The sequence below is a fragment of the Populus alba genome, chromosome 8 (assembly GCF_005239225.2).
Source record: "Populus alba chromosome 8, ASM523922v2, whole genome shotgun sequence".
NCBI lineage: Eukaryota > Viridiplantae > Streptophyta > Magnoliopsida > Malpighiales > Salicaceae > Populus > Populus alba.
Window position 1 is genome coordinate 5,233,748 of NC_133291.1, and position 26,500 is coordinate 5,260,247.

The 26,500-nt window shown below is 35.2% G+C and overlaps 3 protein-coding genes across 11 annotated transcripts; 1 reads left to right on the top strand and 2 right to left on the bottom strand.

Annotated features, from left to right (window-relative positions):
• Window positions 1-1,938: 1,938 nt before the first annotated feature.
• Window positions 1,939-4,637, bottom strand: LOC118055768 (uncharacterized). Its single transcript, XM_035067761.2, has 5 exons — window positions 3,830-4,637; window positions 3,637-3,694; window positions 3,474-3,557; window positions 3,246-3,381; window positions 1,939-2,760 (listed from the first exon to the last, which is right to left on the bottom strand). The coding sequence occupies exons 1-5, from the start codon at window positions 4,476-4,478 to the stop codon at window positions 2,470-2,472; spliced, it is 1,218 nt and encodes a 405-aa protein (XP_034923652.1). The 5' UTR covers window positions 4,479-4,637; the 3' UTR covers window positions 1,939-2,469.
• An 11,346-nt stretch (window positions 4,638-15,983) lies between these two features.
• LOC118055766 (metacaspase-4) lies at window positions 15,984-18,732 on the top strand. Its single transcript, XM_035067750.2, has 2 exons — window positions 15,984-16,653; window positions 17,693-18,732. Exons 1-2 carry the CDS (start codon window positions 16,308-16,310, stop codon window positions 18,595-18,597), a joined length of 1,251 nt encoding a protein of 416 aa, XP_034923641.1. The 5' UTR covers window positions 15,984-16,307; the 3' UTR covers window positions 18,598-18,732.
• A 157-nt stretch (window positions 18,733-18,889) lies between these two features.
• On the bottom strand, window positions 18,890-26,331 carry LOC118055767 (protein FORGETTER 1). Of its 9 annotated transcripts, none has more exons than XM_073410914.1 (10): window positions 25,559-26,331; window positions 24,381-24,446; window positions 24,070-24,243; window positions 23,862-23,992; window positions 23,599-23,675; window positions 23,233-23,286; window positions 23,054-23,155; window positions 20,955-22,288; window positions 19,895-19,927; window positions 18,890-19,510 (listed from the first exon to the last, which is right to left on the bottom strand). In XM_073410914.1, exons 1-6 carry the CDS (start codon window positions 26,081-26,083, stop codon window positions 23,234-23,236), a joined length of 1,026 nt encoding a protein of 341 aa, XP_073267015.1. In that variant the 5' UTR covers window positions 26,084-26,331; the 3' UTR covers window positions 18,890-19,510; window positions 19,895-19,927; window positions 20,955-22,288; window positions 23,054-23,155; window position 23,233. The 9 variants fall into 9 exon arrangements, with proteins under 9 accessions (XP_073267015.1, XP_034923647.1, XP_073267016.1 ...); XM_035067756.1 differs by lacking the exon at window positions 18,890-19,510 and having other exon boundaries at window positions 19,554-19,927; window positions 20,955-21,066; window positions 22,160-22,288; XM_073410915.1 differs by lacking the exon at window positions 18,890-19,510 and having other exon boundaries at window positions 19,554-19,927; window positions 20,955-21,937; window positions 22,160-22,288.
• Between the last annotated feature and the right edge of the window lie 169 nt (window positions 26,332-26,500).

Genomic DNA, 26,500 nt, shown 5'->3' on the forward strand with positions numbered 1-26,500 from the left:
GTTTTAACAATCTCTCTATGGTATGGTCTCGGGGTGTTTTCAGACGGAAATGTTGATTTCATCAAAGAGACGAAAGCCCAAGATGCTATGAACTAGTGTACCGACGGTGTTTGGTAGTGTTTGGGAGTGTTTTTTTTAAAATATTTTTGAAAAAAAAAAAATTTTTATTTTTTATTTTTTATTTTGAATTAATATGTTTTTTGATGTTTTAAATTATTTTGATGTGTTGATCTCAAAATAATTTTTAAAAATTAAATTTATTAACAACTTTTTTAAAAAAATATTTTTAAAAAAATAACAATAACTACACTCTCAAACATCATAGTCGCACAGGAAGACCAGGAAAAGCTAGGGCCGGAGGGGATGGCAAAGGACACACAACAGAGGGTATTGGTGACTGGGGACGTATTCGATGAACTTGAAAAGGAAGAAAAGTCATGCAGTGAATTCACTGCCGAAAGATAAAAAAAAAAAAATTACTTTTTTCATTTTTATTTATTTTTTTATTTAAAAATTAATTTTTAACATTATTTAATAACATTATATAAATTAAAAGGAAGATTGCAAGATGATATAACATTTGTATAATTTAATTATAATCTCAATTTTGTTTCTAATTATATCTTACTTGATTTTGTTACACGCTTAAAAAATCATAAAAATCATAATTATTATTGGATGAATTCTATGCGTGATGGAATTATAGATATTTTAATGGAACAATAAAAAATATTTTATATAAAATATTATTTATTTAATAATACAATAACAGTAGTTAAATTTACAATATTTAAATTAAAAACTATCAATATTAATACATATCTTTTTTATTTATTTTATAACTTCAATTTAAAAAATATTTTTAATCAAACAAGTTAAATTAATTTTTATTGAACTTCGATTTCAACCATAATTTTAACTAAATATATATAAATATCAAATTAACATCAATCAAAAATATATTTTATAAAACAACTTTTTTTTTCAAATCATAACCATAAAAATTAATACAGTATCAAACACAGTAATTGGAGCATTCCATTAAAGGCAAGAGAAGTCAAATTCCCGCCCACTCTCTTGATGTCCAACGAAAATTCTTAAGAGCATGCTTCTTTTGTGGCATCAACAATAAGTAATATAGCTCAGACCATAAAGAGGAGCAACGAAGGTCAGGCCAGCAGTCTTCGGCACCGTTTGGCATTGCGTTTCAAATGGTATTTTGCCTAAATTTAATTTTTTTTTTTTGCTAAAATTGAGTTCGGTTTGTACTTTTTGGATCGTTTTGATGTGCTGACGTCAAAAATGATTTTTTAAAAATAAAAAAAATCATTGGCATGTATTTCGGCACGAAAAGCTATTTGAAAAGCAACCGCTACCATATTGCCTAACACGCTAGTCGACTGCTCTGTGACGGGCTTCCTTATTTCATGGCAATACAAATAAAAAAAAAAAGGGATCTCTCCGGACCTGCACTGCCTTCGCCAATCGAGAAAGATCTTCGAGAAATGCTTGAAAAAAACTAAATTCCGGCGAGGGCATTCGGCGACCAGCTCCTCTGTAAGAGGCCCTAACAGCGAGATACCTTTCTATGAATTACAGTAATATTTGGGAACGCGGTTGAAACGGCATTTCTAAAAAATTCAAAAGATTTTTTTTTTGTTTTTGTTAAAATTTAATGTGATTTGTATTTTTTGGATCGTTTTAATGTGCTGATATCAAAAATAATTTTTAAAAAATAAAAAAACATTATTGGTATGCATTTCGGCACGAAAAATTATTTGAAAAGCAACTGTTACCACACTATAAAACACGCGCATGAAAAGAACAGGGGGCACATGGAGAAGATATCCCATACATGGTTAAAAATCATAAAAGGATGTATTTAAAAAGAAAGCACTTCAGAAGCACATGACAAGTGCAATAAACAACACTAAGAAAGGGCACACCAAATCCAAGATACATTTCACATCTGGGGTATAATATTCTCCCAAAAGCTACAAGGTTAGAAAATACAGGAGAATTACAAGCTCAAACACAACAACTAAAGAGAAGGAGAGGGAGACGGGGACGATAGTAGGTGGCCCTACCCTCCTTCAACAAGCATCTCACACAGCCTGTAAAAGGAAAACCCCTCAAATAATGCAAGTGTGATAGGTCACATGGAATAAAAAGCAACTGGCACCCCACACATGCCATTGCCTCGCCGTCGCACATGCTACCTGTCTCCTCCACCGCAACACTACGCCACCCTTTCTTCTCCCTAATCTATTTCAACACACTCAAACTGTAATAGAGAAAAAAATATCTCAGGAAATCTCAGAAAGTCACAAACCCTTTTAATTTCTCCTCCTATCTAACAACACACACAACCATTCCAAGTTAGAAAATGGGCTTAGCTATATATGCGTCTTAGCGTACTTTCTTTATGTCTTGTTAATTCTTCTGTCCCTTTTTAATGTCAATTTGAGTCTATTGAGCTTGCGCCTCGGCAGGCCTGCGGGCGGCTGCCATTAAGGTGCATGGAAGGTGCCTGTGGCAAGTGATCAAGTGGTCATTGGTTAACCCTGCTGCTTGCATGAACGAGTGAACCATGGTCGGACCAACAAACCTAAACCCCCTCCTAACCATGTCTTTGCTTATAGTCTCTGATTTTGATGTCTTCACTGGAATCTTGTGTCCAAATTTGTACGAGGTGGAGACAGGCTTGTTGTTGACAAATGTCCATATGTATCTGTCAAATGACCCGAACTCCTTTTTTATCTGCAATATTGTCACAGATATTATCACTCACACAAAAAAAAAAAAAAACTAGCAATGCAGGTCTTGCTAATCAATTAAGACTATTATTATTATTATTATTTAATAAAACAAGGTCTAATTAAATAACAAGGGTCCCCTTGTGCCATGGGTATTGACATAAAATGTGGGGTACCCCATCACCATGAGTTCGGGTCGGAGCTTGCTTGGCAACTACTTTTCACTAAATCAGAGGAAAAAGGGAAGACCAATTAACAAGCTGCTGATACTAATCAAGTCATTGCATTTTTTTTTTTATTAACGATGAACTCTTAAACATGATCTTTTTAAACCGAATAAAAAGGTTCTTTTGAAGGTTTGGAAGATGCAAGATCACGTCTTTTATGTGCAGAAAGAATGCGAAGAAGAGAAGGACCAGGTTGGATTCTGAAAAAGATACGATAAAAGACAAATGATTTGCGAGTTTTGAAGCTAGATTAATTGTTTACCTCAAGAATCCTGTTAGAGTTGTCCACAACACCTCGAACTCGGCTCATATCAATTCCATATTCTGCACTGATTGACATTATCTGTTTTTCAGAAATGTTGGCCACAATTTCTGCATCGAATCCTGAAAATGCATCTCTGCAGAAGAGGAAACATTATCTTTCGCTAATTTTGAGAAACAATAAAACAAAGTAATTCGGTGTCTTTTTTCATTTAAAAAAACAACCCACCTGAAGTCTTGGCGTTTCTTCAAGATTGAAGTCCAATCCGAACCAACCTGAGCACCACTTAGAACCAGCAATTCAAATAACATCCTGCAAGAAATATAGGAATGTAAAGCAAGCTGGTTTTGTGCAATTGAACGGGACAGAGAAAGAAAGGGACAGTCTTTACTTGTCATCATGGACTGGAACTCCCCATTCTTCATCATGGTAAGCAACATAGATGGGATCTAAGCACAAAAACATTGGAAGTTTGGAACATAATCAGAGGATGTCTCATTCAAGTTCAAAATTATTTTCACCAAATTTAAGCTCAGGTACATTACAAACATTTGGCCAACTTCATTTCTTCATTTTTTCCTTACCTGAATTTGCTGTGATAAAACTGCATCTCTTTTCTTCTTCCTGATCAGTCTTTGTTGCCATACTGATTGAAGAATCATTAGGAACAACTTGATCTTCAAACCTGGCAGACTTTGATCTTCCATAATGAGCAATTCTCATCTTTCTTTGTGCATGTTGGAGTGCCATTTGTTCTCTCCTGACAGCGGCAATGCTTCCTGGTGCCTCAACAATCAAAGAGGAAGAATAACTCAACGATGCCTCAACAAAAGAAGAATGCACTCCCCTCCCAACGCTACTTTCCTTGAAACTTTTCGACTTCTTTCTCTCTAAAGTCGGTGTCTTCGTAGTGTTTCTTGGGATCACGACCTTCTCAGAACTTGAATTCAAGCTATTAGCATCACTTCCTCTCTTAATAGCTGGTAATCTAGGAGACTTCGACATTGGAGATAAAGGAGGCGAGGCCTTGTTGGTTTTATTAGAAAAAGTTGCTGGTGGTGGTGGTGGAGGAGGAGGAGGAGAAGACTTTAGTGCTGTTTTCTTTAGAGAATTACGCCTTTCAAGCGTAGAAACTAAATTGCACGTAGGTTGAAGGACCGGCCGGCCATTGATTCTAGCCACTGCCGGTGTTATATCAACTCCTGTGGTCACCTTAGCCTTAAAGCTGCACATTTCTGTTGAAAATGTGTGTTGCAGGGATTTTTAATCAAGTTAATGCGTAAAGTACAAGTGGTATGTGACAAGAGGGCTTATGAGAAAATGGAACAGAGAGAGGGATAGTTAATGAAGGAGGGAAAGGAAGAGCTGATGAGACATTGAAGAAGGGGAAGGGGGGAGATGTGGGGTTATATAAAAGGGAAGGGGGTGGGGACATATATGAACTATGAAGTGTATGCTGTAACATGGAGAGGTTGGGGTCTGCCATACAAACTCTTGTGAAGGGCATTACTTTTTGCTAACGAGACCACGAGGAGTGACCATGACACGCATCTAACTTGGCCAATTGGCATTGATTAATTAATCTAATCTTTTCTGCTAATTGCTATCATTGCTGTTAATTATATCGATATATTTTGAGTTATTGTTAGAGAGGAAGATTGAATCAAGGGACTTGTAAAGGGGGATTTGTTTGTTGTGGTGGTATATCCTCAAAATACAGAAATGTTTTTTCTTGAAATTTCCCCTGGTGCCACTTAAATGGCGATGCATAACTGAAAATATTACACACACACGAGAAAAAAAGAACAATCTTTTTAGGATAAAAAGGGCTGGAGTGATGGATAAGGAACGTAACAACGCAAGAAAAAGACCATTCTTTTTAGCGGGAAGGAATCTCTCTGTTTCTCATTTGGTGGATGAATATTGGAAGGTAACATGCAAGATTTTTTGCTTTCATAAGCACAAAACTCAAGAACTTCTGTGGTAACCTCAAATTAAGAACCTTCTAGAGGTTGAATTTGGTTATGATCTAGCTAGTAACCTATCAAAAACAAAAAGGATTAGAAATTCATAAATACGAGACCTTTATGAGATTAACATATCGAGAGCTCACATGTGTCGTGTAAATTTCATGGATGTGTTTTCCAGACAAATTGGACTGCGCGCATCATCAGTCTATCAGTGCAGCACAAGTAAATATTTGCCAATACAAGACAAGCACCAGCAATATTGTGAAACCCACTTTCCCCTTCTTTTTTTTCACATTTTATAGTGCGTAAAGATGCACTCGAAATGTTGAACTCCTGAAACAGCTGCAAGCCACTAGCCCAGTAGATTCCTAGCTAGGTTAATTGGTTATAATTTAGTTTGCAGAAATTCTACAGTCTCCCCCCACCTGCAGATTGTCCCGGTTGTTTTTTCCTCTGAACCTACATTAGACACCATAGAATGCACATTTTTTAGGTTGAACTTCACATGCATGTCTCGTTAACTTGCATTCTTATGAGAAAGTAGCGTAGTGCAGCTACCACTTCATGCAGCGTGATGTTGTGGTATAGAAATTAATGCTACCATTGATAGAAGCAGTAATTGTTAAAAATCTCTGTATTCATAGCTGATAATTCATTCTACCAGGCCACTCTGGTAGCTTGCTTGAATTGGTTATTTTTTCATGTTCTCTGAAGTCAGCAAATCTTGATTGCCCGAGGATCTTCGCTAACTTCTAAAATGAGTCCTCTGGTTTCATGGGTTGTGGAATGCGGACCCTCGACTGAGTTCTTTTCCTTGGAATACTGTTACAAAGTCACAAGGCTGGAAACCTTGCTTGCAAGTTATACTATTTCACAAGGAAAGAAACGAGTGCATATAGCTCTACTCTTAGCTTTTGCCTGCCCAAGAATTCTGTAACTTTAACCTTCAACAATAAGATTGTCAGAAATATTTTACAGCTCATGTGGTAGTGAAACATATGGGTTCCGGGATTTGTATATAGTTGACATCTTGCTTTATTAAATCTACCAGTTCATTAGAGTTACTAGTACAGCATTCATCTTCTATGTCCTGTGCAGCAGCAAAAGCCATCTAAAACCAAACTGAACCCGGTGAAAATTCTTTTTTAAAAATTAATGAGAATCTTTTCGTGATAATTAAGAAATTGGTGGACAGTCAAACTTGTAAGATGGCATAGTTAAATCAAAGAAAATTCTTTAAAAAAACATCACAGCAGGTTCGTTTGATGCCCTAAAAGTTTAATCCAGTTTTTTCATGTTTGTCCTTTGCAAGGATCAAGGATCACATTTAACAAATTCTATGAGTTAATCCCTTCTCCCTTCCAGACTCTTGCAATATATTATTGGACAAGTTCTGTGAACTCTTGCCTCCTTTCTTTTGTTTTTGTTTCTCCCGTAACTTTCCAAATCTCGAACAGTCTATTCATGATTTAACTATATATTTTTACGTGCAATGAACATGAAAAGGAGCTCTATCTTATCAAATTACAGTCAAAATGAACATAATTATTCCTTAATGTTTGATTGATTGATAGATAGATATTCCTATTTTGCACAGAGAAAACATTCCACATGGAAAAAAGAGGAGTTGCCACCTGCCAGCAATGCATGTGCTGAGAGATTGCATTTCTATGCAAGCAGGTAAACCTTTCCTTTAAAGACATGGGCAAACATTTGTGGCATCTTGCTTTTTTATATATCCTCGCTCTGTGTAATTTATATTCTCCATCTTCACTTTCATGGGAGCTTGGTGCATTCGTTGATCAATCATCACCGACCACCACATGATCTTACGCGTGATGAGGGATTGAGGAACTTGAGAGGCAGCAGCCCATTTTCCTGATTGGATGGAACTATATATCTTTTTTTCAGTTTTGGAATTATTTCTCTGACATTATTATCTGTGATTATATATATTTTGATAACTCTATCGCACGAGAGAGACATCCCATGTGGTATAGCCGACACTTTATGGTTATAATCAATAATTAGAACCAATATTCGGACAGAACCAAGGCAAAATCATGCCACTATAATTTGTAATATTGCAGCCTCCTCGTCCTCATGTATTATTGTTACTTCTTTTTATAAAACACACATGATTCTCATTTCCTGGAGGCTTCCTTTTTTATACACGAAATCGGAGGCTTCTTCTAATCTTAAAATACAATCTTTTTTTTCTTGAGATATTCATTTGTTAGTTGATAAAAATGGATATACGTACGTACACAGGTTAATCATACATGTTTTAATCGAAAATACTCTGATTCTTAAACTCGCATGCATTTAGAGATTTTTCATACATATTTCACGGTAAAAATAAAATCCATTTAAATCATATGTTTTTTTTCAAGAATATCTTGGGAGTTCAAAATATGTACTGTATTGCGTTAGCGGCCCCCCCCGGACAAAGAATCCAAGCTTAACAACTAAATTATACCTGGAAATGTTACAATTTACAAATTAAAACAAAGGCTAAAAACTAAAAGATATCAATTTTTCACTGTGCATCATAATTATTGGGAATTAAAACAGTGATAGTTTTGCATTTTTAAAATAAAATTATTTAATTAGATATTAGGAAAAAACAATTGTTTTTTATAGGATTTATTTATCATTGTTATACTGATATGGGAGCAATCATTCCTTTGATTTTTTAGATGCATTGTGAAAAAAATATATATGGTCAAGCTTCTTTTATCTAATTTTAACACTTTGATTGCACAATAAAATAACTACATTGTTCTTGAAAGAAAAAAACATCCATAAGTTGTTTCATATTTTCATTATAGTTTTTTTTAGTTATAACCAATTTGAAATGAGGAATAATTTTAATTTTTTAATTAGCATACAAATAATTAAAATTTAAAAGTGTTTTGCTAGCGAAGCTGTTACAGAGAAATTACTATGCGAAACCAATAAGTGAGAGGTACTTGTGTTTTTTGAATGGCACGTCACTATTTTTTCAAGGTCAAACATCACTTTAAGCAACAACATTGAAATCATTGTACCATTATCTCCCCCAATGGTCAAACACGTGTGTATATCAAAGCAGGAATTGAGCTTTGATAAACTTTTTTCTTCTTCTCCCCCCTTTTTTTTCTCTTGTCAGCCTTGGATTTCATGTCAATCGTTCCAAAAATTAAATGTATCTTGTGGTTTTGTATTCATGTCAATTTTGGCACATTTTTTATTGTTATTTTTTGTGGTTTTAATGTTTTTTTAAGTTGATTTTATTTTTTAATTTTGTTCCTCGATATTTTATTTTATTTTATCATTATTTTTTTAATATTTTTTGTTTTTTATCCCTTTCTTCATTTATTTTATTTTGATTATTTTCTTCCATGTAATTTTTATATCAGGTTTTGTCTTCATTGTTTTCATTACTATTTGTTCTGTTTTTTAATTTTGGATGATTAAGAATTTTGTTTCATGATTTTTTCATCTTTGTCTTCTATGGAATAATCTATGAAAAATATATAGATGGTGTCGTTCTATATTATTGACGTACTTTTTTTTTTCTGCTTGGTCATTGTTTTTTATTGTTGTTGAGTTTTTTTAATTATATTATTAAATTAATTAAAATTATTGAATCTATTCAAATCAATAAATTTAATTCTAGATTTTGTTTTGTTTATTTAAAAATATTATTATTGTTTAAATAATGTTTTTTATGCTGTGAAAAAATTGACCTGGGTGATTGGAGGTCAAAATGCCCCGTTTTGAACCGAGTACTCAAGAGTGAAAGCGCGTGCAAATGGATGTGTATTCCATTCACCGTCGCTATCTTCGAATTTCTTTATTCTGAAGCAAAGTCCTGACACAAAAATAATTCCTGTCAGAGATCATGACTATTAAAATTGGTGTATACAGATAAAATAAAAGGAGACACTATTTGCATAATTGCACTAGTGTGCGTGCAAGGCTGAAGAGGAATACAACTAGTTGTCTCACATAGATGAGGGGTATTTCTTTACACGCTGCTAGCTAGCTGGACAAACGTACGAACCCAAGAAAACAAAAATGATATATATGTCACTTGATGTTTTCCTCTAGTAAATGAAGGAATTTGTTTTTTTTTTTTTATATTTTGGGTTCAAATATTATCATGCATGCTTGTGATTCCTGCAGTGCTTTATATGTTCACTGGGTTTGCAAGATGTTCAATGAGCCGTGAGATTAGTCGTGGTGCGCGCAAGTTGGTCCGGACACCCACGTAAAAAAAAAAAGGATATATATGGCTACAATATTTAAATATTATATATTTTTTATATTTTTAAATTGTTTTAATATACTAATTTTAAAAATAATTTTTTAAAAATAAAAAAATTATTTTAATATATATTTAAATAATAAAAAATTCAATTAATAATCCCTACTTATACTTTAAAAATATATTTGAAAATACAGTACAACCCGCCTTACTCAAATTTTAAATATTGTTTTTGCTTACAGCATCATCATGAAGACATGAAAGGATCTGGTCAAGAAAAAAACGAGGCAGAACCATCGTTTTACCCCGTGTTTGTAACAAATTATCATCCTACTCTTCTCTGTTTTAGATTTAGTTAACATTAAAATTAAAATTCGAGAGTCTACTTGCTACTTACTAACAATTCCCTAACTCTGTCATCTTTCTAAACTTTTTATCATCCAAAGTTTGAGAAGAACTGTATGGCTTCAAGTGAATTTGATGCTGCATGGCTAACATGTAAATTCAATGAACAGCGGTCGGAATCCTTTGGATAAGACCCAGAAAACTTCTGGCTTGAAAGGAAACTTGTTTGTGACTTCGATTATTATCAATACGAGCAACTAGACAATACGAACTACACGGGAGAAAAATTAACAAGCTAGGGTAGGGTGGGCCGGATTTGGACATCTCCCAGGCAATATTGACGAGGAATTATGTAGGAAGTTGCCCTTGTCTTCCTACTCACGACTCCATGAATGCGCATATGATTGAGTAGATAAGATTTAGAGCTGTACCTATGATTTTCAGCTTTTTTTTCCCTTTTGTTCTTATTAGTTCTACGTTAGATGAATTCGTAATGAAGGCGGGCCATGACATCTATATATGTTTCCTCGGTGAGTGGAGAGCATAGAGAGGTCGCGTGTAGTCACTGTCGAGATGAAAAGGACTCGAAACCAACATAAATTTACCTCAAGTTATCTATAACACATTTGCTGATGGACCAGAGCTTAGTCGATTTACAGAGATACTTAAAAATCACGTTTGAGTCATTCATCCATGCGCCTCGGTGAGTTATCAGAGCCTTGATTTGGGCATTAAATGCTGCTACTATCCAATCAATCCAGTCCTCGTGAGTCATGTCTCGTCTCTGCAAGCACTTGTTTTTGGTGTGAATATCACCGTTGCAATTTCCGGGCACCTTTGCATTTCTTGTGCATGTAGTCTAGATGTCGCCGCCGTGTGTGCAGATTCCCATCTCCGACTTGGAAAAGGTTTTCGCATTGCTATTGTTGAGACTGGACATATCAAGTATACAACTACTGAACCAAGCCTGTATACATTTTTTAGCCCTTCCACTGGCCGGAAGTATCTAACTGCCCCGGAGTTGCTTGCATGTACTCCCTTTCAGTAAATTCTCATTTTCTACTTTCTAATTATTTTCCACAAAAAAAGAGTGAAGGACGAGGGAAGGCTATGTCGTCAGCATTTGGGAAAAGGTCTCTTACAAATTCTGTGTCGATGATTGGTGACTCTCTACATCTCACGTCTGTTAAATTATACTGTCAGAGGTAAGATTACACGGGGTTCATCTTAATTAAAAAGAAATAAACAAGCAAGAAGAGGACAGTTAGATCTAACGAAAGTGAAGTGGAATGCAGTATCGCAGTTTGACCCAGACGTGCTCTTGGGCCCTGATCTAGCAGTTCAAATACAGCTGAATGATAAGTTCCCAGTTGGTCCATTACATGTTTGGATCGTTTGGATCCCCTCACAGTAACTTGCCATAGCCCAAGAAACCTCCGGCTTAGCGCAGGTTTTCGTTGCAAAATCTAATAAAAGCAACCTGTTTATAATAGCACGAAAAAAAAATCTTGAATATTATTTCAAAAAAATTGAAAAAATCAGAAAAAGTACCAATAAATGAAAGACTGGTTAATTTTATTCCCCCCTTTTTTACCCAATAATTTCATCTTTTCATCTCTTTTTCTAAAAACTTGAATTACTCTTTATGCTTTCCAAATTACCCCTTTAACTTTAAGCATTGAAAAAAAGTATAATAACCCTTTAAGCATCAAATTTTTTAAAATAATATAAAAAATATATGTGGTATGCTTTTATACCAGTATCGTCGAATCGAAAGATCTTGAAATCTACCAGCTTGATTTATTATTTAACTCAAGTTTCAAATTAAATCACATGGAAGTTGACTCAAAATGAACCGTTCAATTGAATAAATCCAGAAATAACTTGAATGACCGGTAAAAATATGATATGATTTAAAAAAACATCAAGATAACAGTTACCTTTTCCATACTGAGATGATATTGGATTAAATTGACCCTGGTCACCCTAAAACCTGGATCATTGACTTCAATGAGTTTAATAACTTTGTTTTTTTTATATATAATTATTTTTATTTTATTTTATGATAAACTTAGATACTTGCAAAATCGAGTATCAACCCTGAAAAAATATGTTTATTTGAGATCGTGGTAACTCTATATAGAGTAAAAAAAACCCATTAATTATATTTCCTAACCATATCAATATTGAAGAAGATTAAAATAAAAAAAACAATTAGAAAAATTAAAAAACCAATTTTTTTTTAAAAAAAACATTTTATGTTTGATGGGTAAAACCGCTAAATTCATGAATCGAGTAACCCAAGACAATACGTCAAACCTGCAAATCAAACAATGGACTCTATTGGGATTAATAATTTGTTTTTTATAAACTATTGTTTATTTAACTATACAATACCAAAAATATATAATCACAAAATCGAGCGTCAAAGTAATAAAAATAGATAAGATTGTGGCAACCTTATAAAAAACAAAATAAAAGATAAAACTCATTTCTTAATTAATTTAATATCAAATGAATAAATAAATAAATAAAATTAAAAAATTAAACTTGCCAAACCTCTCAAATTGGACTTGAAGTTTCTAAAAATTAATAATATATATGTTTTTAACTATTTTTTTTCCCTAAAAATTTACATCGGTAAGCAGAATTTATGTTTTTTTTTTAATACAAGACCCCTAGAATGACTGTATTCATTAATCTAAAACCAATTCAGTACGTATTTTTTCTTTTCCACCTCAAAACATAACATTTTGTGCGTTGAAGGCACCTTAAAAGGACAGACATATTTGCCGATGAGACATGATTCGGTTGCTATTAATATTCACTTTACCTCCAAAAGAGTTCGGATTTGAACCTTTCTTCTGTGATAAAAAGAAAAGGGGATTTTTTTTTCTTTTAAAAAGATTTTGTTTGTTTTTATATTTTAAAATATTAAAAAAAATTAAATTTTTTTAATGTTTTTAAATTATTTTATATGCTGATATTAAAAAACAATTTTTTAAAAAATAAAAAAATATTTTTTAATATATATTTTTAAAAAAATTACTTTAAAAAAAATATTATAACCACATTTTTAAACATGTTATAAAATGCTGTGGCTTAAATAATACGTTGCAATCCTCAATTCTATCAAGTAACAAAAAAACAAAAAGAAAATCTCAAAAACTAGACAACATGACGTGTATCTGTGCGTGAGCACAACTTTAAGACACTGGAAAACATTTGAAAGAAATAATAAAAAAATCAGCAATGCGAGCAAAACTGCTGGGATTTCCTACCTGATTTGTGCAGGAAAGCCTAGCCCCCAGATGGGTTTTTCACCAGTACACCCTTTTCTTCTGGGCCGTCACTGTCAAGAGACCTTAATTAACTCTTAAATACAGCATCAATCCCTGTCCTTGGAGTCTTTACTTGTATATTGTTTATTTTTTATATTTTAAAAATATTTTTTTAAAAAGATAAATTTTTATTTATTATTTTAAATTAATATTTTTTTATATTTTTAGATCATTTTAATATACTAATATCAAAAATAATTTTTTTTTAAAAATAATATTTTAATATTTTTTAAGTAAAAATCATTAAAAAAAAAAATTATAATCATATTTTCAAATATGTTCATGTGCGGGGCTATAAAATTTAGGCTGGGAGAGTGAAATTAAAGAAAAAAATCTAAAGGGGGGAAATTTATTTATATTTTTATTTTAAGAGTTAAAAATATAATTTATTAAAGGAGGAAGGCTGTAAATCTGCAGGCCCCTGCCAGCCCCAACCAGTCCCGTTCCTGCCTACTTGTACGTGTACGCAGGTCATAAAATTTGTGAATAGAGAGTGCTCCTCACGTATTTCTTTCTTTGCATTTTTTACTGCGTGTAAAACCCCATCATGAATCAACTATAAAACAAGGCGGAGAACGCCATCTGTAAATACTCAACAACTTTTTGTCAGTATTGCCAGTGCTGACAAGCGATCTAGAAAGCAACTTGAAGCGGTGTTTTTTTTAACTCTTCTCCTTGTTCAGTTTGAGTTGTGTATGGTGTCGGCCATATTATTCTACATTGTATTATATATAAAATATATATAAAGCTATAGATTGTGGTGTTTTTATTACTTACCGTATTATATTTTACTGTAAGTTATACCATTGTAATTTAAAAAAAAAAATTAATTTAGTCAACAAACTATTTTATACACAATCTAGTCATTTTAAAACCAAATTAGAGCCTAGTTGCATATTCTTTTTTCATAAATGAAGGTTGAATAGGAAAAAAAAGAGAATGGAGTAAAAAAACAAGTAACATGGATGGCAAATTGAAATTTATATCAAAGAATTTATTTGAGTCCCTTATATTTTGTAGCCAGTTTTTTGAATTTTACAAAGTTCAATTTGGGTATTGAACTTCATTTTACCATCTTTTCAGTTATTTTTTTGATTAGAGGATAGAACAAAAGTCATTGGATTCTAATTTAGAGAGACAAAATGTCTGCTGGTAAGAAATTCAGTTATTAAAAAGATCATTTTTTTATACCAAAAGGTTCTATGTGACAAAAAAACATATTTGAGCTTGGTAATTTTTTTTTTATTTCGAATGTATTTCGGTTTTAGGGTGATTTTTTTTTGTGTTTTTCATGGTCATGGATTGACTATGAAAAATTCATTAAACACAAAAATTAAATTACTTATATTTTGAAGTTAAATATTTTTATTTTTATCTATAATTTTTTACATCTCAATATTAAATTGATATTTTATTTTATAATCATATATTTTTTTTATCATATAATTAAAAAAAAACAATTTTCCTTCAATCCTGCACAGATTTTTTTTTAGTTTAACATGGGTGTCCGGGCTAGCTTGCGCGCACCTCGACTAATCCCACGGGCCCTAAACTTAACAACCATATAAGTCTCCAGTGGTCATCATATAAGCAATCTAAGACTCGAACCTGAAACCACAGAGAAAACAAACCTCTTGATCTTAAACTTTACCACTGGACACCACCAAGATGTTTCAATCCTGCACAGACTTGCTAACAAAGGAACTGGCAGGCCTGATCCTACTCTCGACAGAAATAGCTAGTTTACAGCGTTTCAGTGTAATAAATAGCCAGCTGAAGTGCACATTAAAAAGGGACTCAACGTACAAAAACTCCATTGTTAACTTCGAACAATCCTCCCTTCCAAGTTCCAACGACTACATTGTTAACTTCTATATTTCAAGATTGGGATGTGCTATCGGCCGGCCCGTTGTTTAATTGATTTGTTATAACAGGCTTCGAAGCCAAACCTTCATTGTCAACCTCCTTGAGGTGATAGCGTATGTAGAAGGATTTCTATTTGCTTATTGATGATCTTGCTCAGGATTCTACACAGAAAGGAGTTCTTTTATTTTTTAATTATTTTATGAATAGATGAACAAAAAAAAGCCGTAATTTTGGCCCTTCATAAGAAAAATATAAAAAAAAGAACATGGATGGTTGATAAAATGTCACTTGTTTATAATATAATATTCAAAATAAACTTTATCGTACAACGAGATCGCAGACTTCACAAGATCACACCAAAAAGTCGCCGTCTTTCAGATTCCTAAAGGAAAGGTTCAGGGACTTGACTTCACGTATATTATCACGATACCACCTGGCCGCCATCTCAACTATTCAAATAGCGAAAGACCTGCAACTGTCGAGTGCAGTTCTAACCGGAGAGAAATATGCGGGGGAAGTTGTAGAATCTTGCCTTTTATTGTCTGTCCGCGTGAAATAGACTTGAAGATAAAATAAAATAATTCAAAAAATTGCAAGCATAATATATTAGAGATTCAAATAATATTTTGATATTAAAATAATTTTTTTAAATATATTTGCAAATAAAAAATATTTTAAACAATTACAGCTACTGTACTTCAAAAAACTCATTTTATTTTCCTTTTCTCTTATTTTTATTTTTTAAAAAGCTTTTCCATGCTTAAACTTTACTTTTTTTAATCATATATATATATATATATTTTTTAATTTTTAATATTAATACATTAAAATTATAATAAAATAACCAAAAAATAATCAATTTAATATTTTTAAAAATAAAAAATATTTTTTAAAAACAATTCATATCAAGAACACAATGAATATTCTAATTTCCCTTCAGACAAGAAAGAAAGAGAGGCGAAGGGCCACGTGCATCATTGTTCATCGACTCCATTAAGAAAAGAAATAGAGGAAATTGGTGTTGGGATTTAATTCTGTCTTCTGAAGAGGCAAGAATTCTTTGTTCTCGGAACTCTCCTCCAAATTTGTATATATTTGGTTGGCGCACTGAACTGTTAAGGAAAAACAACAACGACCTTTCCACCTCTAAGACAACAACTACATTTCCATTTCTTTGCTCTTCACACTAAAAGTCAGAAACACAAAGAAAACCAATCCATTCCAATTCAATCCAAATATCAGAATTGAAACCCAGAATCGAGTCTTGGTAGCAACTGAACAGAAAACCATGACAAAGAAAGCAGTCTTGATAGGCTGCAACTACCCAGGAACAAAAGCTGAACTTAAAGGTTGCATAAACGATGTTAAGAGGATGTGCAGATGTCTTGTTGATCGATATGGGTTTTATGAAGATAACATAACAATCTTGATAGACACCGATGATTCTTACACACTGCCAACTGGGAAAAACGTACGCAAGGCGCTCCATGATCTGGTTCTCTCTTCGGAGCCTGGAGACTTTTTGTTTGTCCATTATAGCGGGCACGGGACAAGGTTGCCTGCTGAAACTGGAGAGGAGGATGATACTGGTTATGATGAGTGCATTGTCCCTTGTGATATGAATCTTATCACTGGTACTGTCTTTATATTTCTTCTTCTTCTTCTTCTTCTTTTAAGGATTTGGTTCTGATTGGTGTGAGCCAATTTGGTTTCTTTTTGCTATTTGATCATAAACTGTTTAAGATTGATCTTATTTGTGGATGATGATGATGATGATCGATTGTTTTAGATCTTTTTATGGATGGGAATTCTTGATTAAGAAAGGGCACCCTTTATTGTTTGTTTGGTTGGATTTCTGGGAAATTGATTCTAGGGATTCATGTTATTGTATGTGGTTTTATAGGAAAATGCCATGAGTTTTACTCGTTTATTTTTGGGTTTTGTTGATTGTTGTCAGTACAATATCTTGATCTTTGCGCTTGAGACTAGCAATATCGAATCTTGATAGGTTCTCTGTCTTGGACCTTTATATTTTCAATATTTTATCATTCTGTTGAGGAGGAGCTGCTATTGCTCAAAGCTATTAGGATTGTTGGAGGGATAATTGTATTGTGCACTCTCTCAACTCTAACAAGAGAGATGTACAGCCTTTGTTATTACAAAAACAAATTGTTGGAACTTTGACCAAGAGGTTTTTGATAAGTATATTTTTATGTGGTTGTTTCTTTGCATGATGATATTGCATCATATTTCAAGGATCCCATTTTAGAGTACCTATAAGATATAGTCCAGTTTTAAATTCTGAAATAACTTGGACGGAGCCTGTTTGATGATCCATGCATTTGCTCAACGAGAATCAATTCACTGGCAATCTGTTTCGCTGATGGGTGAGGATCATGGACCTCGAATTATTCAAGAAATTAATTAAAACACCAGATCCAATAGGTTTTTATCATTCATTTTGTTCTCTGAATACTACACCGACTATCTAGTTCTGTTTTATTTCTGTTGTTATCAATCGAGTTCATCAATAACTCAATAACCTGTATAAATATGGAAATGACTTTCTGGAATTATTTGTTTTCCTCGATTGCGCAGTTCCTGGACTGGCTAGTCATAAATACCGCTCCAGCGAATTCCATGCTAACTTTTAAACTGGATGTTTGTAAACAGATGATGATTTCAGAGATCTTGTGGATCAGATTCCAGAAGGTTGCCGCATGACAATTGTATCTGATTCATGCCACAGTGGTGGCCTCATTGATGAGACTAAAGAGCAAATAGGAGAGAGCACAAAGCGTCAAGATGAGGAGGAGAAGGACTCTGGCATCAGATTTAAAAGCTTCTTGAAACAGACTGTGAAAGATGCATTTGAATCTCGTGGAGTTCACATCCCTTCCGGATTGCATCGCAGCCGGCATGGCAAGGAGGAAGATTTTGATGACAGAGCAGTTGAAGGAGAGTATGGTGAACGAGGGTATGTGAGAAGTAGGTCTCTGCCCCTCTCAACTCTCATAGAAATACTCAAGCAAAAGACTGGTAAGGATGACATTGATGTCGGGAAGCTGAGGCCAACCCTTTTCAATGTCTTTGGAGAAGATGCAAGCCCTAAGGTGAAGAAGTTCATGAAGATTATCATGGATAAAATCCAACACGGTGATGGAGAAAGTGGAGGTGGTGGATTCCTTGGAATGGTTGGGAATCTGGCCCAGGAATTTCTCAAACAACAACTGGAGCATGATGAAGGGTATGCACAGCCTGCCCTTGAGACAGAAGTGGGCAGTAAGCAAGAAGTTTATGCCGGAGCAACCAAGCATGCCCTACCGGATGGCGGGATTTTGATCAGTGGCTGCCAGTCCGACCAAACTTCTGCTGATGCCAGTCCAGGAGGAAATCCTGCTGAAGCTTATGGAGCTTTTAGTAATGCTATACAGACTATCCTTGCAGAGACAGATGGTGAGATTTCTAATCAGGAGCTTGTTTTGAGGGCTAGGAAGATGCTGAAGAAGCAGGGTTTCGTCCAGCGACCTGGCCTCTACTGCAGCGATCGTCATGTTGAAGCTCCATTTGTGTGCTGACAAGAATGGCTTCTCCAATACTAAGAGATAAATGAAATTTGGTTGTTTTCTTTGAGTGCATTGTGCTGATTTTTACGGTGCTTTTTATCTGTACAACGAAACCTTGGACCGAGAATGGGTTTATCGTTTCAGGTTCGTAAGGCGCCAGAGCCCCGCTGCACGCCGGTACCAATCACATATACATGCTGCCTGGGTAATTAACTTTTTTTTTTATTCCCCCATCGACGGCCATAAAAATGACAAATGAATTTAGGTGAAATATTTTACGTTGAAACTTTGAAAAAACAACAAATAAAGGAAAACAAATTATTAAAGATAGAAATGGTATGAATTTTACGTCTGCCCGAACATCACTTGAATATTTTAGTTAAAAATTGACTTCCATGAACACAAAGTTATGAGTCGACGAACCTCATTAATCAAATTACACATATGGTCTCGAGGACTTTAAATTACAACGGAAGCATTTCGTTTGACTAAAACCCCTCAACAAGTTTTCCGATGGACAGCGATTCTTTGCCAGATTTCGGTAGTTTAATAGCACTCGTAGAATTTATATATATCCAACTTACGAACGATCCTTGTAAATTACTCAACAAAATACGGTGGCCCGACACAAAGCCCCTCTAATTATAAACTCTGCCGGTGCTTCGAAGATCGGATGACGAACCCATCTTTTCATGCTCAGATTTCGAACATCCGGTCTGCAAATGCCCAGCGGATTCGCATAAAGAAAGACTCGCACTACTATCCTTGTAAATGATACTCTTCTACATTCTCCACTCATCCTGCGTTCTACGACCCCGAAGGGTCCCTCACATCCAACGGTGCTGGGAATCCTGCCCAGTTACTAACAGAGGTAATCCGGCAAGTAAATATCATGGCAGTGCTTCTCGTGACGAATGTTGGCAATCTACAAAATTATAGGTTAAAAAGCAGCATGAAGGAGGACGATATTAAAAGGGAAAGAAGAATTTCTTTATCAGCTATAGAATAATAATTAAATGGTGATCTATACAAATTAGTTCGTGTACAACTATAACTAATACAACCTGCCAACCTATAACTTACTGCTTCGACGAAGCTGTTAGAGATGCACAAAATTATATAACAAAAAATGGAGCTGAAAAACAAAAAAAAAAAGCCAAAAAAATCAAACAATGAGCCTGCACAATTTCCTTGCATGGTGCTGGGACTGACTTTCTAATATCTCCATTATAAGATTCATGCTTGTATCTTCAGGTTTGAATCACATTCTCAAGTCGCAAAGCAAGTTTGCAAAAATTTTCTCACACACCTTAATCATCAATATCTTGAACCCATGCTAAATCTGCAACCAAGAGATCACATTAGAACTGGATCAATGTATATTCTACAAACCAAACAAACAATAGTTAGGTAACAACGGCACAATAGTCAGCTTAAACACACTGTTTATGTGTCTATCCTCTTTAAAAACCAAGCAGCTTATGATTAATCTTTGCTCCTTGAATCTCTATTTTCCCATTCTTTTTTCTCTAAATCCATTTTTCTTGAGCCTTAATTAGTTCAACAATTGCAGTTAGTCATTCAACAAGCACATAAAGTAATGTTTTCATCTTGGAAAAATGATGAACAAAAAAATACAGCACTGGTAGCTTGTTCTTGATCGCGGATTGTTATTTCAATGTTCTACCAGAACTTTATTCTTCACGCATCTAAAAAGGACTTTTAGATGTTTTTAACATGAACTTCAAATCTTAATTCCGAGTACTTCTCCTTGGAAAGCCATGCCAAAATCATCTAAATCAACAAATTCCCAAAACTTCTCAGTACATGTGAGAACAGTGCCCATAATTTGAATCTAGAAGTGAAGATGAAGCGGGGGAGAGAGAGAGAGAGAGAGAGAGGTTGATGATGGAAGAAAGGTGTTTTATTGTAGATTATAAAAGGACAAGTCTATCCTTAAAAATAATCTTAAATTGGGGATAAAATATGTACAAATAAAATTCGTTACACCATTAACCTCCCCAAATGGTGGGGAGGTTAACAACCCACATGTGCACCCCACACACACACACATATATGTATGATTCTAAATGTGTCAGTGTGTGCGTGTACACTTGTATTGATGTAAAGAGGTGTGTGCACTTGTGTTGATGTAAAGAGGTGAGGCAGGTAAAGTGCACGAAGCTTCATCCTTTCTAGATATATTCCTCAAGTCACACCAATTCCTTCTGTTCAAAAACAGCGTTGCGAGTGGCACAATCAATTTAGAAAGTAATGGGAAAAAAGTAAAGAGACGATAACAGAAGTCGTGCATGAAGACAGGATATGACCGCGTGCATGTGTGAAAAACAGTAAGGAGATAGAGAGACCTTGAAGTACAGATTCCACAGCCGCATTCGGGTCAAGGAGTCCAACAATTCACCTGTTATCTGTAGTAGTTTCTATACGCACAACATGGAGCTGCTTGTGGCTTTGACGAGCCTGTAGAGAATATTACATGAGCTGTCAATTCATCTCAATGGCAGTTACATCAAATATGAATTGCAGAGACATACTTGATAGATCATCCCATGAGATGATTCCTAAATAAAACAATTCCTTGCCAGTGACGTACTTCTAACTCTTTCCAAAAGCAACCCATTAGAAGTAACAAGGAAATTACTGTTGAACAATTGTATTAGCAGGCAAATGCTAAAAGGAAACAAATTGAAGCCTTTGGTTTCTTCTTGTTGACACACAGTCAGGGAAATGGAAAAAGGAATCCCAGCAATAAATGACTTGGCAGAAGTCCCGTCAATAAAAAGTCCAATTCTCATAAAATCTCCATTTTATGTTAAAAAGATAGCCAAAAATTTTAAGCACAAGGCAGTAGTATAAAGAACTTGACCATGCATAGAAATCACAGCACACTTCAAAGGCTTTATTTATGGTTCCTTCCGCTTAATATTCTGAAACTTGTGTCACTAATGCAATAAGTTGTTCAGTTGAGTTAACATATTTATTTCTAATACCTAAAAAGATGCACATCATAACCAACAACTATTTTTCAAGTAATCCATAAAAACAGAGAAAGGAAGAAAACCTGCTTACCAGGCTAGGACTCGACTAAGAATGTAACCTATTTTTCCACCTCATTTTCTCATGGGTTATCTCTCCAACAGAAAAGTAAATCAGACTTAAAAGTACATTTTCAAAATTATGGATCAACCACCTAGATCCATCAAGAGAATGCCCAACTCGAACACAGGGAATTGGAATCACGTTTACTTTGACCCTACATAATCTAAGACCCTCTTGCAAAATGTTTCAAAAGGGTGGTCCATAGAAAGAAGCTTGCGGCATAAAATAACATCTGCATAACAAGTAGAATGCAGTAAAAAAATTGATTCCAGTGATGAAGCGCCACAAATTAAAAAAAAGAAACTTGAAGAGGATCAATTAAAGTAAAACTGACACCCCGGGCTCTTATGTGTTCAATAGCAGAAAGGACATAGAATTGAAAAATGAGCAACATAGAATTGACTAAACATCATGGTCATGAAAATTAGAAAATCATTAAAAATCCCTTTGTTGCCTGCTTAGAAAGGGCTTTCTCGATAGTTCCCCAAACAGGAAGAATAAGACCACCCAAAACATTTACTTCCTGTCTTCTTCTGCCAACTGTACAAAAGTTTCCAAGCCTGCAATTGGGGCCATGCATGCACTGCAGGAAAAATTAACAGTAAGCTATGATAAGAACAACAAGGTAACTGAAGAATTAACAAAAAGTTTATGCATCAGGTCTATACGGAGCAAATAGTCAATTCAAGAAGAAAATTATTAGATTTCAGATTGATCAATAGAATTTTACAAGTACAATACAAAAAAAGGGGACTGAAGAAGTCACACAGTATGCTGGAGAATATACAAGATATGCACCTTTCACTTTGGCATGATTCTGTTTCTCTACATTAAAAGGGGTCAGCTGGACACTAACAGCAAGGTAGCATTGTCATTAATCAATCAAAGTAAGAATATTCCATCCAATTGTCTCCAAGTCACTTGCCTTGTTGCAGCATCATAAACTTTCCACATTGTATTATCTGTTGACTCCAGTATATGATTCCCCATTTAAGTACGGACACATTACAAACAGGAAACTTTGCAGGGAATATGCTAATTTGAATATTCACACAAAACTTATTTCTGGCTGCTGAAACTCGAGTTGGAAGGTCAAAGCTTGCATCAAGTTCTTTACCAGTTCGAACACAAAAGATGAAGAGAAACACACATCAAAGAACAAAACTCATATTTTCATGTCCTAAAATAGTTCATAAGTATGAAAATGTTGAAACAATAGATGCAAAACAGTTTTTCATCATCAGTTAATCTACCATTTTAGCTCAGTGGTTATGCTATACCTAACATTGCAAATTATCAACACCAACAGGATTTCTCATCTGAACATATATTCAACACCCTTTCGTACCTGTTTAGATGAAACTTCATACTCGTCTTCCCAACCACTACGAGCCTTATCTAACGACAGCAATTTTCTAATTTGTTTTTCAACTCTGCCAGGGGCATTTCCCTGGAGGAAAAAAAAATGAGTCAGTAAACACATCAGATTCAATATAAGCTTTGACTACACCTGGTAATATCTGATACCTTACTGACTCCCCAACAGCAGGTCTGACAATCTTAAACATTCCAGAAGCAGAGCTGCAACGATGAAATAAACAAAGCAAGACAAAGATCCTCTAATCCGTATAAATATTGCAGAAAAATTAATTAACAGAACATTTATTCAACCACCAAAGCAAGACAAAGATCCTCTAGGGTCCTTAAACTCTCTTCTTCCAGATTTCTATAACTGGACGCATTAAAGCAAACCCTTCCACGCCCAATCTTGAATCATTCTGATTTCAAATGTTATGTTACATCAACCATTAATCCCGTCTGTTGAATAGCTAAAACAGAGTATTATTATCGCATAAAATCATCTCATAAGCTAGGAAAGGCTTAAGGATTTACCTTCGATATGTGCTGCACCAACATCATCCAAGTCTCTTCTTGCATCGAACTTTAAGTCTGAACCAACAGAAATCCACCTGCATAAGAGCATTAAGGAGAAGAAAAGCATTATATAACATGGGTTGAAATACAGCATCCTCCCAGCTGCAAATGCAGATCTAAATAACTTGAAAATCAGTAATAGCCGCACAAAAAAAAAAAACTGAGGGTAAGGATAAAATGAAGATCTGCATAGAATGCAGTCATTGTAACCCACAACTTACAAAGCTTTCCTCCTCGCGTGGCGCCAGTTTTCCCATATCAATCCTGCAATTGTTCTACCCTTACACATACCAGCTCCATCTCCAATGAAAAATCCAGCCCTGGCACCATTTGGAAGGTGTTGCATGTGCCTCTGCCATCAAAGCAACAGTACCTAATAAGTAGTGGCACTTGTAATCATCAACCATCAGTTATATCGTAGAAAACAACCTGACAAGCATAGACTAATGTCTCAATCTGCAAGCATGACAAAGCCTTGGTACTTTCTAAATCATCCTTGATTTTTAGATCATAAGTAAGCTCAGGTGGCTGCACTGCAGATAAGGAAGACATCTCCACAATAGGATCGGGATGAGGTGGTCCAATAGATAGTTTTGGAGGTCGCTGCATAAAAGACCGCATAAACATCAACTAAATTCTACAGCTCAGTAACCAAAAACTAACACACGAGCCAAAAGTTCAGAAATACAGAGACTTCCCTAACAGAAATTCTGAAGGAAGCTTTTAGAAATAATACTCACATAATCTGTAAAAGTTTCTCCTGCAGTGCCACCTTCATCTTCCTCTCTCTCCACTTCAATGGCTACCTGACAGGTTCTAGTGTCAAAAGGGAACTTTCGCAAGACATCCCACAGCAGGGTACTCGGCTATGCATCTGAATCAATTGAATTTTGATTTGACAAGATGTGGTGGGGAAATTATTTTTTTTAGATGAGGGAAGGTGGGGCAAACTGAGCTTTGATTGGTTGGAATGGAGATGAAGGTGGTTCAATACGGGTGTCGTTTTAAGTTTGCCAAGCTACAATTTTCCAAATGTATCAGTAGGTTTGAGGTTATTTCTATATTTGCTAGAAATTGTCAAAAGCAAGGTCTAGGATCCTGTTTCATAAATCGTCGCCTGATTTTTCTCAGACAAATGGATTTTGTTTAAGATTTCACGTGTTATACAGTAATGCTTGAGCCTTCTAGTTAGACGTCCAAGTCCAACTAGGTTACAGATATTTCAAGTCTATTACATGATTGTGATCTCTAAATTCCATCCGAAAGTTCAATGAAAAACTTCACAACATTTTCTTCATCCTCACAAAGTATCACGCTTACTTCCAGGGAATGATCTTAACTGATAGCAGTCTTTTTTTCCTTTTCTTCATAAATTAACCCAGAAATCAAATTTGCAATCAATCTGTCAGATTCCTCTAACAATAATCATCAGAGAACCTCATAAAAGCAACGTTTTATAACCCGTTCTAAAGTATTTTAGAAATCTTAATGAAAAACAACTACCGTTTCTCACTAATTCCTAGCCTCATTGTGAACCAAAAACCTTGTAAGGAAGATCTTGAAATGAAGAATTCTCGATGTTAGAATTTAGAAGTAGGGGACCCGAACAAGCCATTAGCTTCCCTAGCACTTCGCTTGTCACCCTTGACGGTTATAAGAATCCTAAACAGAAGTGTCCTCCACCCTCTAGTATATAGCCCGCTACAATGCAGCAGTTAAAATTTTAAGTTTTCTGTTGTTAGTACGCATACATTTCTAGTAGTCATGGGTATTTGCCCTTATTAACTACAGCTCGTCCTACTGATTAAACGTAACACTCAGCAGAAAACCCTAATTTTTAAAAATTCAAGCAAGATTTTACTCCATCTATACAAATACACGAAACAAGGAAGATAACAGAGAACAGTTGATGCAAAACCTCGTTGACTTCTTCGAGGGGGGGAGGAGGAAGAACTAGTCGTGGAAGAGGAGGAAGAGGAAGCACCGTCCGCGATGGAGGGGGTAGAGGAAGAGGAGGTGTAGCATGAGGAGGAAATAGCTGTTTAATCTTCGACAAATCAACAGCGAGATCGACAAAACATTGAGGGCACTGAAACCGAGCCAAACCATGAGGAACATTCAAAATAGCCTTGCAATAAGCGCAAGGCAGCTGCATCTTACTCGGATCGATGCCGTAAGCCGGCATTTGCGGTTGCGACTGCGACGTCATTTTATGCAACATATTGTTATTGTTAAGCAGCGGAGGAGCCATCGCCTTTTTCATGAGCTCGGGCGGCAGCATTTGCGGCATCTTACAGGAAGGACAGACGAATTCCGTGATTCCTGGTCCGACGGTTAAGATCATACGGCATCCAGCGCAGCGGACCTGGACGCTGCCGCCTGCGGGGTGAGGTTGTGGTGGTGGTTGTGAGGCTGGCTGTGGAGTTGCCAGTGGCTGAGTCATGATATACTAAATTATTCTCTGATTGAGGGAGTATTGAGTGGTGTAGAGATTCTGTTGGGAGGTTTTATCTTTCTTTTTTATATATATCTTTAACCTGAATAGATTGAACTTGCCGCTTATTACTCGATGGCATTCACGAGCTCATCTTATATATCTTATTCAGACATCTCTCTCGTTGAATTTGTTATTCCAAGGAAATGAGCTTGGGATTTCTGCGGTTACTGGTCATGCGCGCTGGGAGCCGAAGGTCCGTGGTGAGTGATGCAGCAGAGAGAGATAGAAGTATATTTTTCTTATCGGGCTTAAACGTGGGCCGGATGCCCGGGCTGCTTTTGCTTGTCAGGGAAAAGTACTCGGAGCCCAAAAGTCACGCTAAAGTCTAAACTGGTCGAGGAGACAAGCCAGGTCGGTCTGCAT